The 18,258-nt window shown below is 41.4% G+C and overlaps 1 protein-coding gene across 1 annotated transcript in view; it reads left to right on the top strand.

Moving 5' to 3' along the window:
* Positions 1-18,258, top strand: part of SDK1 (sidekick cell adhesion molecule 1) — a 384,821-nt gene that overhangs the window by 232,964 nt on the left and 133,599 nt on the right. The window contains exons 6-11 of the mRNA XM_062503303.1: positions 852-963; positions 1,933-2,123; positions 10,570-10,653; positions 15,795-15,989; positions 17,166-17,282; positions 17,464-17,631. Of these exons, the coding sequence (XP_062359287.1) occupies positions 852-963; positions 1,933-2,123; positions 10,570-10,653; positions 15,795-15,989; positions 17,166-17,282; positions 17,464-17,631 (867 nt within the window). The remainder of the gene's footprint in view (positions 1-851; positions 964-1,932; positions 2,124-10,569; positions 10,654-15,794; positions 15,990-17,165; positions 17,283-17,463; positions 17,632-18,258) is intronic.

Raw genomic sequence — 18,258 nt, 5'->3', positions numbered from 1 at the left:
TTACCTTAAATTTTAGGGTCCATACCTCACATTTCCCATTTCCCATGCTGTGTAATGGGCATGGACTGGCCTCCTGTGCAGAAAACATTTGATGAACTGGCTTGCTTTTCCATCAGTTTAGCTTTATTTTCATTACTTTTCCCTGTAATTTTTTTATTGGTTTCCATATCTTTGAAAATTTTATTACTCTGTTATTCAAGCTAAAAAATAGCTAATTTTTCTTTCCCAAATGAGTTGCTTGAAGCAAAGTACCTATGAATACATGGGTATTTTAATTCACTTACTAAATGCATACAGAGAAAATTTACAAGCTGCATTTTTACCATTTTTTAAGTGTCTGCTGACTGTTGCATAAGCTAAATTATTTACAGTATGAAGCCTCACAAAAGGGTAACAGATTTGGGTTATTTACTTTTCTGATAAGAAAAGGGGATTGAAGTTGCTGTGATATGCTGCTTTGTTAATTTTATATTTGTTCCCCAGTGTGTAAAATCTTTTTAAAGAACTAACATGAGTATTGGCAAAGTCTTTTGAAATGGTGTGGAAGGGGTAAGATTAAACAAAACATGAAAAGGCCTTAAAAATATAAGTCAGCAAGAGTTTGATAAAAATAAAAGCGCTCGACAATGGAAAACCTTTAGGATGCTTAATTGATTTGCTTGTCTGTGAGAACATTCCCGGATGGAGGGCAGGAGGCAGTTGTGGGTTTTCAGGGACGGGTTTGCTGGAACAGTGCAGGGAGCAGCCGTGCCAACCTGTGCCGTTTGCAGCAGTGCCTGGGACGTGGCACCCTCACTGTCACAGCCCTGGCTGTCACTGGGGCCTCACCAGGTGTGTCTGTGTCCCTGCAGGTGCCAGCAGCCCCTGGGACAGCACGGCTCCTGCCGTGGTCATCCAGCCACACAACACCAGCGTGGTGGCAGGGAGCAGCGAGGCCACCCTGGAGTGCGTGGCCAATGCCAGGTAAGGGAACACCTCCACAGCTCCCCTGTGACTCTGTCCTTTCTAGGCAAGGACAGAGGATGTTATTTTCATTATTTTTATTGTTACTAATTTGGAGATTGAAGCAGGATGATCACTCTTCCGAGCGACCTCATGAGTGATCTTGTTTGTCCAACATTACTGCTTTAAATTGATTTTTGTGGCCGAGTGAGGGTTCAGGCAGGGGTGCTTTCCCACCTGGTCCTCGCGTGGAAAGGAAAAGAAGTTCTGTTCAAGCAGCAGACATTATCTTAAGGAAAAAATTACGGTGAGAGTTAATAACATTTCACCTGTTGCCTACCAACAGCAGAGGTGATACTGTTGAACAGCTGATGCTTCCTAGTAAGTAAATTTAGTGAGGATCTCCTTTGAAGTCATTTTTTCAGGCACTGTCATTTTGCAGTGATTATTGCTCAGCTGTTCATAATGCACTGTAATACAGAATTCACAGCATTCCTCCTATGTTTCCATCTAGTTGGCCTAGAACAGCATTGAATTTCAGTGGAAGTGAATAGTTGAAGTCCTTGGGTGATAAGACCAACTGATTTACTTTCCCCTCTGAGGGCAGAGATGTTCTTGATATGATTAATATTGTTTTGGTAATCGAGTTGTAATGAAAGCACTTCCCATGCAGCTGATTCCCACAGCAGTATTTACTCCTTTTGCTTGGAGAAATCAAATTATTAGCACTTAAGTTCTATTGCTGTATCAATTAGCTGTACTTGCATAATGCCACTTGAGTAGTCTGTAGTCCTTGATGTGTAGAAGTTATACATGCATTTACTTTCTAACAGTGTGTTTTGGGGATAGAGGAAGACTTAAAGAAGTTTTATAATCTGTAATATTCTGTTCCTCATGTGTATAAATATATATATATATATATATATATGCACACAGCGATTATTCTGTAATATATATGTTCTATGATTTTATTCTTGTATTTTTTGGCAGACCTCTTGAGAGGCTGAGTGTGACCTGGAAGAGAAATGGAATCAAGATCACCAGTGGCATCAGCAACTTTGGGAGACGCCTCACTGTCACCAACCCGACCTCTGCTGACGTGGGGATGTACTTCTGTGAAGCCAGGCTCAGAGAGAGCACAGAGGAGCCAGCAAGAGCAAAAGCTTTCCTTTCTATATTGGGTAATTCTCAAGGCAGTGTGTTTTTTAGTAAAAAAAGGCTCTGGGCTGAGGTATAATAGGAAATAAAATTGATATCTTAATATTTCATTGACCTTACATTTGAACCTTCCTTCAGAGAACAGAACAAAGGAGGTGAAGGAGGGTTATCTTCCAAATTAATTCAGCCGTTCTTCCCTGCTAATATAAATTCATCAAACAGATTTTTTTAAACACTGCTGTGATTGTAAATCCCCTGTGAAACTATACATTTAATGGGAATTTTGAGAAATACAGTAGTAAAATCCATAATGGGCAGCTTCCCTATCTTGGCTTTTAGGTGCATTAAATCCTGATTAACTCCTGGCTTGCTTACATCCAGTTTTCATATGTCAAGTGCCTGTAGTTTTGAAAGAAGGCTTTTAGGAACACTCCTGTGCCTCGTGAGCTGCGGGTGCCAGTTGGGTCCAAGGACGTTCTGCAGGCACAGAGCATTGCTGAGGCAACAGCCAGGGAGGGAAATGCCATTAAAGCACATGAAAGGTTTGCTGGACCTTCAGCTCCCAGGGAAACTTGGGAATTAATACTGTTAAAGGGGCCATTGCTGCCTTTCCCTGCTTTGTTCCAGCACCCCCTCTCCTCCAAGCTGCTGTAGGCAGGAGGTTGGAATTTGCAAATGGTGGTTCCTGGCACGTCTGAAATTCTGCACATTAGCACAGCTCACGTAGTGCGAAGTGGTTTAGGACTTTTAGACTAAAAAATGTGGTTTAGACTAGGGACACTGAGGTGTTTGCAGCCAGAGGTGATTGTGTAAAGTCAAGCTTTTATCTGTGAGAGGGTCCTGGGAAGGTTGTAGCCCTGGCAGTGCCACCAGTGTTGCTCAGGGTTCAGGCACAGGCACTCCTGGAGCTTTGCAGAGGGAATGCAGCCCATGATTCTTTCCATCTTTGAGCCTTCTGAAAATACAATTTTAAAGACTGCTATATGATCTGTATTCTGCTAAAGCAATTTGAAGTAGCTGCTGTTAAGTGGGAAAGCAGCTCTTCCCTCTGCAAAGCTCCATTCCAGATTCATTTGGAGCACTGTGTGTCTGTTATATTTATTGCCTGCTGGACAAAGTTTGGATCCAGTCTCTTTCTTTGCCCTCTCTTTCTTGGAGTTATTACCTTCCCTTTAAGGAGCAGAAATGGATTTCACTTATTTATAGGTTTTGCTTAAACTCTTCCTTTTTCATGAGATTTTGTTGTGGCTGGTTTGCCTTTGTCATTGTGATGTCAGATCCAGCCTAATGAAATACTTAAAGCAGCCTCTTGGTTAATGTAAAAAATTCTTAAATACAGTTACAGTAAAACTGAAAAATAATCACTGGGGAATCATATTAAGGTAGCAGTGCTTTAGTAGCTTACCTACTCTCTTATTTTAAAATGTTTTATTTATTTCCTACGCAGTTTTAGGAGGCTGTCAGGGAATGAAGTTATGAAAAGGTCTGTAGATAAGAACAAGCAGATGAAAGAAAGCAGAAACAAATTTGTTACCAATTACTTTTATTTCCTTGTGATGGAACACGACACTTCAGATGCAGGTGTTTACTCAACGTGTCAGCAAAGCCTGATAGATTTCTTTATTTATGAGTTTCTTGAGCTTGCAGGATGGATCTCTAATTGTAAACAGGGAGCCAAATCAAAGGATTAGTAGTTAATGCATAACTTATATTCAGCTTTAGAATTCTTGGATGGATCTGGCTGTCATTTAATTAGTCAAGGGACAAGTTCTAGAGGAAAGTGCAGACAAGATTCAAACCTAAGGCTTTCTGCAGTGTATCTCTCCTAGTCCATGGGGGCAGTATTTAGAGAGAATCAGGAATGCTTGTCCATTTGCATGCATAAAATATTTGTAGTGTAGATGTGTTGATTGGGATCTGATAATGAGTTGTACTTCTTGGGAGAGTAACACAGCATGGACTTAATGAGGGGTCTCGACTAACAGAAAAAGGAAATTGGCTTAAAATAAAAGGTTTGTTTGCAGAACAGGAGAAATCAAATGCAGCCCCTCAAGAGCATGGCTGTGAGAGCTTCTCTGGATCAATAGAGAAAAATATATTACTATTAACAGGTGGACCAGGGGTAACAATAAAAAGATGCATCAAAGATGTCACAAACACTGAGTTAATTAAAACCTTTTTCCAAGTATATCAGTCCTTGACTTTCCCAGCTAAGAGAAGTCACACAATTTGTGTGTGGCTCAGATGGTCACCAGAGCTCTATTAGAAGGCACTGAAACTTAGCACAAAGACATCTACTCAACAAATTATTATTTGTGACCTACAGTATTATCTCATAAGTTTTTCTGGATGTTTCTGAGGATATATCTCGGTCTGTAAATTAAAATCACAATAATATTCAAAAAACCTGACTCTCCAGTGTATTAGAATAGTACAGCATAAACAAGAAGAAAATCCTCTAGTTGTGTGATGCTGCACTTTTCTTCTGAATGTGGCAAAGAGCTCCCTGACATCTTCATATTGTTCCAGAAAAGATAAACTGAGGTGGTTCCAAACCTTGGTTTTATTAGCTGCAGTTGTTATAAATTTTTAAGGGGTATCATGTTCCTCACTTGGCAGAGTAACAGTTTGGGAAAGATTTGTTGCAGATTAGATAAGAGCACATTTGTTTTATCACTAACAGTTTGAAGATTAAGTAATTTAAAGAGTCTTCCCATGAACAAACCAATTTGAAAGCTGAGATAATCTTAAATTCTTTTGCTCCACTTCTCCAAGTTTTAGTGACAAATGACAATAGTCATTTCTTAAGTGACTGTTCTACGGGAAATTATGAATTTTAGGAGCTTAAGAAAATAGAGAACTAAACTCTTCCACTGTATGAAATCCAGACTGCTCTTTAAATTACAGGTAGTCAGAAAATAAAACCTGAACAAAATGAGAAAAAACAATTAGCAAGAGGGGCCTGGCATGATGAGTGGCTGTACAGGACTGAGGTTGAAGCCTTGTTGGTCTGTCCAAAGGAATGCAAATGAATAAGACAGAGTCCCGGGAGAGGCTTCCCTTCTCATGGAGCATTTTTGTACCCAGAGATCTACATTAAAAGACAAGCTATTCTCTTCTTGGGAGAATTCAGCTGTGTAGGACCACAGGATTCAGGAACACATCAGAAAAGTTCCAGTGTTGGCCTGAAGGGTCCACTTGGCAAGGTTCTTACATGGACTCCCTCCCTGTTCTCCAAGAGTGTCCAGATGCTGAAGGGTCTTCTTTGTGCATTTCTGCTGCCCAGGAATTTGTGTTGTGTGTACAGAACATCCAGAGCAGAAGTCATTTCCCTCTGTAGCTGTGAGCACCTGGGTGCCTCGTGCTCAGACCTCTGGAAACAGAAGCTCTTGTGGCTCCAGCCATTAGACACTTTGAAACTTAGACTTAGACACTTTGAAGCACTGCAGATGCTTTCTTTGAAGGCAGCGGAAAGAATTTTTCATGTGTGGCACTTAAGAGAAGATCCTAATGACCGTGTTCATCTGCTGTGTAAGAAAATAATAAGTTTTCAGGGAAACTATAATATGAAATGTCTTCCTACTCGCCCAATCACACTTTGGGCTCAAAGGAAAGAAATACTGGCAGCTTTTGATTTGTCAAGCCTCAAAGGTTCTAGGATGGACAAAAATATTCTGCCTGGGCCCAAATGCAGCAGGACCTATCTTACAGGGAATAGTGGGACTTCTGGGCAGCCCAGCTCTGTTTCTGCTATTCCCAACAAGTTCTTCCTCCTTTCAGCCCTGCAGACAGGACATGTGTTCCCCAGGCTGTTATTTCAGAACACACAGACTGCAGCTCGCAGTAGGGGCAGCAAGAAACCACATGGATCTTTTCATCTCTCTCTGTTTTAACCTGATATTCATGCAAAGAAACTTCCTGCTCCAAGGAGGCTGCTGTACCTGCATCCACAATGGGGCTTCTCTCCCAGCATGGTTGGTCTGATCTCCTGTCTGGAGTTACAGACTTTGTACCTACAAGGGGCTGTCAAGGTTCCAGTTCCTCTTCCTTTAGAAGATATTCACCAAATAAATTAGTTTATGGTAATGCTGGAGGAAGGCTTCCATGTTGAAGGCTCAATTTTCCTATTAAATATGCTGCCCTGAGTTTCTGAGAGATGCAGGAATTTCAGCTTTGGAGGAACCCCTGGGGCTTTCTCTGTTCTTTCTGACTTTCATGTGTGTATCTAGGATTAGGTCACACATCTCCAGTGCAGCTTGAAGGGTATGTAATGGATGCTGACTGCTATCTTTTGAATGTTAAAATCAGTGACCATGTAACTCTGCATGGGGGAAGTGAGAACTGGATCAGATTTTGCAGGCTCCCAAGGGCTTTTCTGAGAGACATCTTTCCAGTGATGTCTGGAGTGCAAGAAAACCCCGAAACCCTCAACAACTATTAAAAGCACACACTTATATTCAAATACTCTTTTCCCCCCTTGCCTGTACTTGACATTGTAGTGAAGATCAGTCAAACACAATACAGTATCTGAACAATGCACTATCTGTTTCTTTCAGCCTAATGTGGGCTGTGACCCCTCTCGTTGCCACATGCCACAATGCCAGCAGGGTGAACTCAGAGTAATGGGTCCTTTCCTATTCTAACTATTGCGATTCTATAATTTCCAGAACATTTAAATGTTTGACCTGATACCAGCAAATTACTGTCATTCCTAAAAATGGCCATGTGTGGGGACTTGTGTCTGGCATGTTATAGTCTTTGGAAGACATTATAATTTCACCACACATATTAAATTTCAACACATGATTATTGCCTACAACAATAAATGTTACATTCATACTGTGTGATTCAAACCAAGCCTTATAAATATGCAGTGGAGTCATGTATACAGCCAGCCAGAATGCCCCCTCAGAATGCCACCTGACCCCTATAAATACTGCTGCGTTTTTATGGCCTCTTTCTGACAGTCATTCACCAGGTGCTGTACAACCCAAATTCACATCCTCTGAATTTCTCCCTTGCAGTTAATGCTGGGCATTCAGGCCCTTGGGCACAAAACCTGATGTGCAGATGATACATCTGACACCTCTGAAAAGTGAGGAGCTGAGGTTCCAGTTGCCCAGCACCTGTAAGTGGAGCTGTCTCCTCCACAGCCTGAGTTCTGTAGGCTCCACAGGACCTTTAGAGCATCCATGCTACTGGTGAATGGCACATGGGTGTGGAAAACCTGCACAGAGAGAGCTCAAACTTCTTTACTTTGCAGGGTGACAGAGCACTGGAAGAGGCTTCCCAGGGAGGTTGTGAAGTGTCAGTCTCTGGAGTTGGTAAAAACACACCTGCAGCCTGCCCTGGATGATCCCCAGGGGTCACTTCCAACCCCAGCCATTGTGAGGTTCTGTATGAAATCATTCTCCTATTTGCCTCAGAACGCCTTAGGATATCCCTACACCGGTATTCCTGGAATTCCCTCATTCCTTGCACCACCAAGGCTAGTTTTCCACATGTGTTAGACTTTACCACGGTGCTGTTGTCCATGTGCTATTCTGGATCTTCCAGAATTCCCTTATCAATCAGCTTTGTCATCCCACTCAGGCTGGTCTCAATCTTTAGTTAGTACAGGCCATAAATTGCAGAATTGCTTCTGGAATGTTTTCTGTATCAGTGCTTATCTTTCAAGACCAGGATCTGACTTGTCTGTGAGCAGCTGTGGTCTCTGTGTCAGGTTTTGGAAATGCTTCCAGCTGCTGGAGTGGCTGTGAACAGAGTTCAGCAGACTTTAGTCTGGGGGAGAAGGTGAGTCTGGGCTTCAAGACTAGAAATCAAATCTCTTGGCACCAAAGGTCCTCTGGGATCTGCCTGTGGCCTTTAAATTGCATCTTTCTGCTGTTCCTGCTCTTTTTCTGTCTTGTCTGTTTCTATTTCTCCGTTCTTCTTTCAGAAAAACTGATACGAGTCTTCTTTTTATAGCAACACATCCCGTTTGCTAAGTGACAGTTGTCACTGACTTCAGGTTCTTTGTCACATAATTCATTGCTTGATACCTGCTCCCCTAAGCATCTCTTCATGTCAGAAGTTTCTTTGAGGGTGACAAACAGCCTGTGTGGGATTTAAAGGAAGGAGCACAGCTTGCAGGTTAGGATTTTGGGAGGGACACTGGGAAAGACAACTGTGTAAATATGCCAGGTGTAACTGCAGGAGCTGTGCAGCAGCAGCAGCACAGAAACAGAGGTCATGGAACCACCAGCATATTTGAGGTCACATTAAATGCCTTGCAGCCGGACTGGAGGCCCACAGTGAAGATAAATTTGCAAATTTATCACTGGTGTGAAAGTATGTTGCTGATCCAGGAGAAAGTTTGAGAGTGGCTGAAGGTTGCCGAGTTTAGAGATTGGACCTTTAAGGGCAGAATCCTTTATAAAAGGAAAGGTGCAGTCAGGACCTCCCTAAACAAAAGATAAACTTCAGTGAGTGGAGAGGCATTCAGAGAGGAAGCTCAGACTTAGAAGGGAATGTCTGGATTTGTGAATATGGGTCTGGATGCATTCCTGGCCCAGTGCTGCTTTGTCCTCACCTCACATTCACATCAAATTTTCAAAGAAGGAAAGATTCAAATTTTATTTTGAGAGATGGACATGTGGCCACAGACAGGACACACAGATAAGGACACTGGGCTGAAAGTTTGGGAAAACAGAAGTTAACATCCAGAGAAATGGAGCACAAGGAAAACACCAGGCAGGGTTTGGAGGATGGTGTGAGAGGAAGGAGAGTGCTCAGAGTGAAAACATGGACTTGGATGAATTGCAGAGGACTCAGCAACTTAGCTGATCAAACATGTCAAAGTGTGTGCCATCAGTGAATTTCAATTAAATGTTCAGCTTTTCAATTTGTTGTTGAGATTAACGTATGAGATCATATGCAATAAATCACAGCTTATTATGCATGTTTATTAATAGCTTTATATTTAGGCACTGAGGATCAATAATGTTAACACATGTGTATTATTAGAATATAATAAATCAGGTAGCTTATTTTTATTGGTTTTGCTGGGTAAACAACTATTCCAGGCTGTTTGCAACCTCCCCTCCTCCCCTGCACGGCGTGCTGAAGACTGATATTGATTGGCTTTATTTGGAATGAATACAGAATTGTAATATCCATTGGTGCTCAGATGAGACCCCAGTTCTGTACACCCAAGCAAGTATTTTATTGTAGTGAGAGGGAAGAGCTGCTAGGAAAAGGGAGGTTTTGTTCTAACCTGGTGCCTCCTGATGTCACCCCTGTGCCATGACAGGCACGCTTGCTATACCACAGGTAGCAACAAGATTTTGCAGGACATATTTATATGATTTTGATTTTATCTATTAAAATGCTGATGCCCTAGCAATAATATAACCACAATTCCTTTTTTTCAGTCATGTTTGGTGAAGAGATTTGAGAGGAGGTCAGTTCAGATGACCTTGGATCTTGCAGCTTCCTACATATTTTAAAACATACTCAATTTCCTTAAAATGGAAATGCAAATAACTCGGCTTCACAAGCTACTTGCGTTGCCTTTTCTGTATTTTCTAAAACTTAGCAGTGAGTTTAGTTGAGAACTGTATTTATAATCAAGTAAAATCCTTCTAAAAGCTGTACTCAGATGATAATTGCATTGAACAAACTATGACAGTCTTTAGTTACCATGATAATGACTGCAACCTTAGTGCCTCTGGGACTTTGACATGATGCTCTTCAATTTTATGCTGCATAGAAGAAAGAGTTACATGCCAGCATACTCTGCAATTTCTGCAGTCTGGTCTTTGTTTAATTAAACATCTAATATCTTTTCTTTAGCCCTAATGATAAAGTGGGGATTTTTATGATTATTACTATAACTTCAATTAAAGCATTTAATCTGTTTGCTTTCATGAAATAAAACAGTTGAGAGGAATTTCTTTTAATTATGCTGCACTTGTCCTCTGATATTGACTCTGTGACATGCTATGGCACTTTATTTGACATGCTTCATGCCGTGCTGAGGTGAAATGCAATCTAGATACTGAAGCAAGCTATCCTATAAAATGTTGCATTGTAAATATAAACCTTTATAAACCTCTCGGGAGTGCCTTTCTAAGCAAAAAATTAACATGTTCCATGATTCAGTCCTATAAAATAAAAAGTAGCCCCTGCTCTGAGTATTAATTTGCAGTGCAGACCCCCTAAATCTCTGCCTTCATTGACTCGACTCTGGAATTCTTACTCAGCATAGCAAAAATCATCAGGCTTTTATTATTATTATTTTTATTCTTTTGCTACCAAAAAATCCCCACCTCCAAATAGAGGCAAACTTGGATAAACAAATCTGTTCGTAACCCCCCTGTACCACACACACCACCTGTGGAGAGATTCTGTGATGACTATTTTTTAATGAGCACCTGTTTTTCACTTTGCTGTGGCTTTGCTTGTTGACTTTTGTTTGCTTTCCCCAAGAACCTCCCTATTTCACGGCTGAACCCCAGAACATGATTTTGGCTGAGGTGGAGAAGGACGTGGACATCCTGTGCCAGGCCATGGGTGAGTGCACAAAAGTGTTCCAGCCTGGACTGATGGCATATGTATGTTCAGTCTTGAAGAAATGATCTTATATAAACCATCTTTGTAAGCTTCTAATGTTTACAAGTCTCTGTTTTATTGCTGATTATTACAGGTCCCATATACAAGCAAGGGGGGTGGTCGTTCCCCTTGGAGAACTGGGTAGTTCTTGTAATTTAGTTTAGTTTAGAATAATGCTGGCACTTTGATGTTTGTCTGTGGGGAGCACAAGTCCTGCTTCTCTTGTGGTGGGATCCTGCCTGTGCTTCAGAGTTGTCACTAGAGAAGAGATTTAAATATCTTGAGCCAGAAGATGGGCTGAGGGGAGAGCATGGTTATGGAACCCATTGTTTGCAATGCAAACAGTCCTTATTTTCAACATTCCCTTTCTTCTAAAACTTAGGGAGCTTTAATAGTGAATAGAAATGTCAGCAACTCTGACATCTGAATGTAGTAATGAAATCTGCAGGAGGAATATTGCAGGCAGTTTTTAATTGGTAGGTGGTTTATTAAAATAAAAGGCTTCAAATGTCTAGAATTCCACCTGACTAAAATCGTGTTTCAAGCTGAGTTCCACAGAAATGCAATCCCACCTATTTCAGCACTCTGGTAAGGTAGGAGATGTTGTTATCATGTGTTTAGAGAAGATTTCTCCAAGTCACCAAATTTCTGTGTGACTCTGGCGAGGGACTGAACATTTTGTTGTCTCTCTGGTTCTGAGTTTAAGAAGCAACACACATAAAATGCCATGAGGTCCTTAGGGAAAAAGATCACATCCCTGATTAAAAAAGCACCCAGACCTAACTAACAACTTATTTGTGTGGTGTCTTCCTCCAAGTCAGAGCCAATAAAGACATTTTTACTGCGTGATTGTGTTATTGCCACTATGATTTAAGCATTTTTCCCTCTGTTTTATGTAGGAAAGAGTCAGCGCTGCTCTTCTAAAAGGAATCTTTGCAAACTGTGTGATAAGCAAGAGTGTATGTTAAGGGTGTTCTGGCTGATTTGGAATTTCAGAAGCCTATGATGAGATCTCTTACAAAAAGCTCTTATGGAAATGAAACTATTAGATGATAAGAGACAATGTTTTCTTATTCATTAATAGCCTTTTGTGCAAAGCGCAGCAGGACCTGCTGTCAGTGGAGTTCCCCAGGAATCCATCTGCTGTCTTAACTTATTTAATGAATTTAAAAAAAAAGAAAAAGACAAACCAACTGAAAACCTGGAGGAGTCAGGGAGACCTGAGGTTAACTTCAACTCTTCCATCTACCCTCACTCTTGCTTTGAGAGGTTTAGTTCCCAAGGGGGTTAATGGGCCACTCACAACCATTCTCAGTGGAGATATGGGAACCCTTATTAGACAAAATTAATTATTTCTGTTCAACTCTTGTAGTGCACATCTGATTTGCTGCTGAATGTGGTGCAGGAGCATGAAAACCTGCATGAAAACCTAATTCCTTGAGGATTATTTTGTTGAGTACCTATAACACATATAAGGGGCAGGTACTAGAAACAAACTGGAGGAATTTTGATCCATTATTACTCAAATATGGCAATTGTTAGCATTTAAAAGGAGGTTAAATGAAGATTGTTGCCTCCCTGCTCTGAGCTGGGAGAATGAAACCCTGGGGAAACTGCAGAGCTGTTTTCTACCTTTGCTACAAATGGAAGACAGATTGTGCTTCCCCCAGCCCCATCAGGTCCTGTGCACAAAGCCCATTTGCCAAGACTTCGTGCACTATGGATGTGTGAGAGACAGATTAATTTCACAGTATAAGCAGAGATTAACTGTAAATAAAATTGCAACTTGCAGCGACCAGCTCCCTGTAATGGAGTTTCAGGGTATCAGGCCACAGGAAGCAGGCTCTGCTGTTTATCTTCCAGCAGTGGCTGATGCTGCCTGAATGTTCAATGGGTTTTCCTTTAAATGCTCTTTCTTATTTGCCTGTGGAAAGTTTAGAGCTGCAGGCAGTGGTGGTGGTGTCTGGGGAGCACAGTTAATTGGACTTCAGTTCTACCTGTTTAGAGAAGTAGATGGAAGAGATGCTTTGGGTATCCCCCAGTAGCTCAGTGGGATCTAGAGGAGGCAGTAAAAAATGAATAACAAAGATGACACCGTGAATATTCTGAGTCTTTCATCGAGGTTCTTAAGTTAAATTTGGCAGAGAGTCAGGCAGGTGTTTCACAGATGGAGGAACTCAGCCTCAGGTTCCATAAGTTATTTGCCCAAGGTTACAGAAAAGTGGCAAAGCCAGAACCAGCATCTCTGTTTCCTGCCTTCCCTTCTCCCCGCTGACACTAGATGAATTTGTCTGTGAAAATGAAAAGTGCCACATGCAACTGAGGAATAACGTTACTTTATTTCTTTATTATTTTATTTATGATGGCCAATCTTTTAGGCCACTCTTACCTCTCAAACAGCAGGGTCAAGCAGCCAATACTGCTTGGAAAGGTAGAGTGCAAAAGGTCTTTAAAGTGTTTTCTTCTCTTCATAATTTTTTCACCAGAAGTTGTTTAGAGAAGAAAAGGAGCAAAACTCCTTTGGGGGGTGGTGGAGAGGAAGGGTTGTGGGGTGGGTAGAAGAAGAGAAGAAAAGCTGGGTTTGATCATTTTTACAGCCAAACAGGTAGCAAAATTAGAAGAGAATGTGTGTACAACTTGGAAGACAAATCTCTCTGGGAAGATCACTAAAGCCCAAATGAATGCTGCTGACAGGCATCAGAGTGCTCAGATAAGATCCTATTATTCAGACTCATAACTTTGAGTGGAGGAAGATAGCCGTAACTGAAAAGTAGAGAAATAGAGATGGTAATATTCAGTTTGTCAGCTGAGTTGGTGATAGGAAGGTGTATCTCACAGTGATTATAGGATTAGAAGGTTTGCCAATACTGTTAGTAGAATGGGATTTATGGAATGACACCAATGTTAAAGGTTTGAGTGTTCTGAATGCAGGATTTCATTATTTCCTTGGTGCCTATCAAGTCTAATGTGTGGGAAAATGGAGTTGCTATTATTTAAACTTGAAATCATTTCCAGGCTTCTCAGCATCAGGAGAACTATTCCATTTTGCATCATCTGTTTCTTCATTACTCAGTGATAATTTGTATTTGCCCAGGAGGATTTTCAAGAGATGAATAACACTCTCACCGAGAATTGTGAACATTGAAATTTACGCTAATTCTGTATATGGGCTGTTGTATGAAATTTAAATTATGCCTATTGCAAGCTCCTACATCACGTCTATTCTCTATCAGACAATGCACTGCTACATAGTGGGTTTCTTCCTGAGATGATTATCTGCATTATGAGTACATTTTATTTTATCAGCCGAACGAAAGCATCATTGGTGATTGAAGTAAATGATACGTGTTTATAAAAGTAGCAACAACAATTGGATGTTGTTTTTCAGTCATTTCCATACATTGTTTGTACATTCTTTCCAGAGTTAATACAGCTTTTGTCTGTGTAAAGAGAATAAGTACATTGACACAAGATGTGAATGGAAGCATAACACAGTAGTATTTAACTTTGGGAGTGTTAAAATGATAATGATGATTATTCAGATCTTCCCTTGGCACTTTAGCTCTCAGAACATCAAGTGACTGCCAGCATTGCAGTGAAATTCATTGTCTGCAGATGCTCAATTCATCAGTGACATCCCATCCTCCATGCTTCAGTGACACTTCTCTGTTTGGGCAAATTTCACTCACCCATGAATTGAAGTCTGCAGTCTCTTACCTTATCACAAGAGATTGTGTAGGTCTGAGGTTTTAAGTGAAAAGTGTTCAAAACCACCCCAAGTGCTGTGCCCAGTTCTGCAAGGACATTGAGGGGCTGGAGCATTTCCAGGGATAGGAAGAGAAGGGTCTGGAGTGTAAATCCTGTGAGGAGCAGCTGAGGAAGCTGTGGGGGCTCAGCTTGGAGAGAAGGAAGATCAGGGGAAACCTTCTTGTTCTCCACAGCTCTCTGACAGGAGGCCGTAGTGAGATGGGGCTTGGGCTCTGCTCCCAGGGACCAGTGGGCAGGATGAGAGGAAATGGTGTTAAGCTGTGCCAGGGGAGGGTCAGGTTGGACATCAGGAAGCATTTCTTCACAGAAAGGGTTGTCAGGTATTGGAAGGAGGCACCAAGGAAGGTGATGATCTTGGAGGTCTTTTCCAATCTTAATTACTCAATGATTATCTAATCACGTAATAAAATACCTGCCTCACTTCTGATCTCTGCACAGAACCCCCAGCATTTGAACCAGTAGGGATTCCTGGGATGTTAAAGATAAAACATTATCTGATATGAGCAGTGGGATGAGAACAGCTGTCTAAGACTATTCTAGGCCCCTGGCATCTCTTGAGGAAAAGTGAATCCTACACTATTTGTGTATAATAAATTTACAGCCACTTCATCCCAGCTGACGGGGACATGACAGCAACAAAAATATGTGTGAAATAACTGTGTCAGGGTTTGTGGAACATGCACATGAAAGAAAGCAGGAATAAATAGGACTATAAGTTTTATCTAGGCTAGGAATTTTATTTCTCTTTACGCTTGTTTTTTCAAATAGCAGGTGAAGCTTGAGACTGAATAAAAATAATAATAATTTAAAGCTATCCTATTGGTGGCAATATGTTGTTTGTACATCGGCTCAAACTAAGCTGCCAAATTGGGACTCAAGTACAGCCATGTGAGCACTTCATTTTTCACGTGTAATTTGCCATTTCCTTTGTATTTCAGCTGTCTTAGCTACAGAAGCACAGAGGAATCTTATTTGGGATGGAACAGTCTTACAGACTGGCTGTATTACCCCACTGCTCCTGTTCAAGGAGCATGATTCTGGCTTTCAACATGAAATTGCTCCAAATCTTATTTTGTAGTAGCATGAAATATGATTGGGTGAAGAAAGTAATTTGATAACTTGTTTTCTCAACATTCCCCCTTAGTATTTGTTGGTTTTATTCCCTCATGTCCTACAGGGCATTATTACCATTGATAACATGAGATGCAACCTCCATTTATCTAAAGCAGCTCAGAAAAAACACAAATAATTGGCGTAGAAAGACAGGAAAACAGGGATACGACCTCAAACATGCTGTGCAAAGTCTAACAGGGACTTACCTTTTGTTTGAGCAGGTGTTCCCATCCCCACGCTGGTGTGGTACAAGGACTCAGTTCCCCTCAGCAGGCTGGAGAACCCTCGGTACAAGGTGCTGCTGAGCGGGGGGCTGCGCATCCACGCGCTGCGGCCGCGGGACGCCGGCATCTTCCAGTGCTTTGCCAGCAACCAGGCTGGGGAGATCCACACCTACACCTACCTGGATGTCACCAGTGAGTCAGGAGTGCTGGCACGGGGTGCGGGAGGTGTCGTCCCTATGGGTGACCCCACAGCCATCATATTTCTCCTGCTTTAGTTCAACTCACTGAACTCTGATTTCTTGTCGGGGTAGTTGTAAGGAACCCCAAAATGCCCCTGTGGCCTCAGCACAGTCTGCTGAATCGTGTGGAAAAGCTCTCCATGACATCAGGAGATCCTGGCTTGAGGTGGACTTCCCTATTTCACATGGCAAAAAGAGATCTTGGTGAAAAGAAAAACCTAATTGTGAAATACTTTTATCTTCCCTTTATATTTCCACTCTAATGTAATTCCATTCTGAACTTGACTTACTGCTTCATGATTGTGCATGCTATCATTTTATTTGACTTCGTCTGCAACTGCATTTGGTCAGGGGAAAGAAAGAAAGAAAGTTCAAGTTAAATGTCTTTTTTGGCCAAAAAGTCAGATTAAATGGTATTGCTAATGAAGTGCATGCTTCTCTATGGAAGAATTACAAATCCTAGTAGTCTCTTTTAACAGTGATTATTAACAGTCATTTCTGTAATATTAAACTTCTCTTCAGGAAGCTGATTTTTAGCCCAAGAGCACTTTGCACATACTGACCAGAATTCCTCCTGGCCTCAGAAAATAAATCAGTCCCAGTTCAATATAGATCTAGGAAACTGCAGGAAAAGAAACTGCAATAAAATGCAACTGGGGGAAAATAAGAGAGAAAGAAACTTAGAAAATGTCTTGGATAAGGCTCAGGTTCTAAATTCTTTTGGCTGACATTTAAGTTTCAAAGTTAATGCCTTTCTCGAGTTGCTTTTCATATTAAAGAACTCTGTTATGAAGATGAAGGAAAATAGTTTTGTTTATCTAGATTTCTTAAGTTCCCCCCAAACACTCATTTTGAGCTTTGTCTTCCTTTTTCTTTAACCTGTCTTACTTGTACAGGTACAAGCACTGATAGATTTTTATTTTCTGTGTAGGTAATAAACAGGATTAGGCAATTCCTGGGAGATGAATAAGAAAAGGTTACAGTCACTGCTGAAAGGTTTTCATGTCTTATTGTCATGCCCTTCTCCATGATCAGCTCTATAAAAGTGGACGTAAAGTAGTCCACGGTAATAGTTAAAGGATCTTTCTGAGAGGTGAGCCATCGAGTTTGTTTGAATTTTTTATTCTAGACATCAAGCCAGCCTTTATCCAGCCCCCAGAGGACACCACCGTGACTGAGGGGATGACTGCAGTGCTGACCTGTGAAGTTTCAGGGGCTCCACGCCCTGCCATCTCCTGGAAGAAAGGTAACCACTTATTAATGTGGAGAAGAGCTGTAATCCTCATTTTCCTGCCCATTCCTGTTACTGAGATCCTGTAGATCCATGCAGTGCCTCCTTCTCCCTTCCCCTGGCCCCGTGAGCAGCAGGTTCACTGTTCCCTGAGCCTACCTGACACTAACCATGCTGCTTCCCCTGTGTTTTTCAGGAGAGCAGATCTTAGCCAGTGGCTCGGTGCAGATTCCTCGCTTCGTTCTCCTCGAGTCTGGAGGGCTCCAGATAAATCCTGTGTTCCTGCAGGATGCTGGCAATTACACTTGCTGTGCAGCCAACTCTGAAGGAGCTCTGAATGCTTTTGTGATGCTGACAGTGTGGAGTAAGGATAATGCTTTGTTTAAAGTCTAACTTTAATCAAGTATTAATCAGTTTTTGTTGTACGCTCAGGAAATTTTCATAAGTAATTATGCTTTTCTCATTAATAGAGTTACTTGTGTGATTTAATAGGAATAATGTGTCTATTTTAGGAAGCCTATCACAAATACCCCTTTTGTTTGGAGAATTATGCATATAAATCTCTATTTTGTGAAGGGAAGTGTATTTAAATAGAGCTTCAATCACAATTACAGTTTTACTCAGGTTTTGCTTTGGCGTCTCACATTGCAACTCTGAGCTTTTAGCTTGTAGGTTTGGCTGTTTGTAGGTGGTTTCTGCCTCCAGGAGTCTGCAGGCAGCACAGACCAGTCTGTGCTGGTACTGAGGCTCTGGCCACAGTCACAACAGATAGGATTTTCCTCACACTTTTGTATTTTTTGTGGCTCTGGGTGTTGTTGGAAGCCAAATCAAAGTGCAGCAGATTTCAGCTAATTCCTCACACTACAGGCTGGTGTGGGACAGGGCATCCTATGAAATGGTTTTGTCATTCACTGTTTTTCCTGATCTCTGTGTTTTTTATTTCTTCTGTTGTGAGTGTGGGGAAGTGGGGAAGTGAGTCTGTGGGGAAGTG

Source organism: Cinclus cinclus, chromosome 16 (assembly GCF_963662255.1).
Source record: "Cinclus cinclus chromosome 16, bCinCin1.1, whole genome shotgun sequence".
NCBI classification, from domain to species: Eukaryota; Metazoa; Chordata; class Aves; order Passeriformes; family Cinclidae; genus Cinclus; species Cinclus cinclus.
Note: the sequence above shows the minus strand (reverse complement) of the source record. Positions and strands in the feature narration are given on the sequence as shown.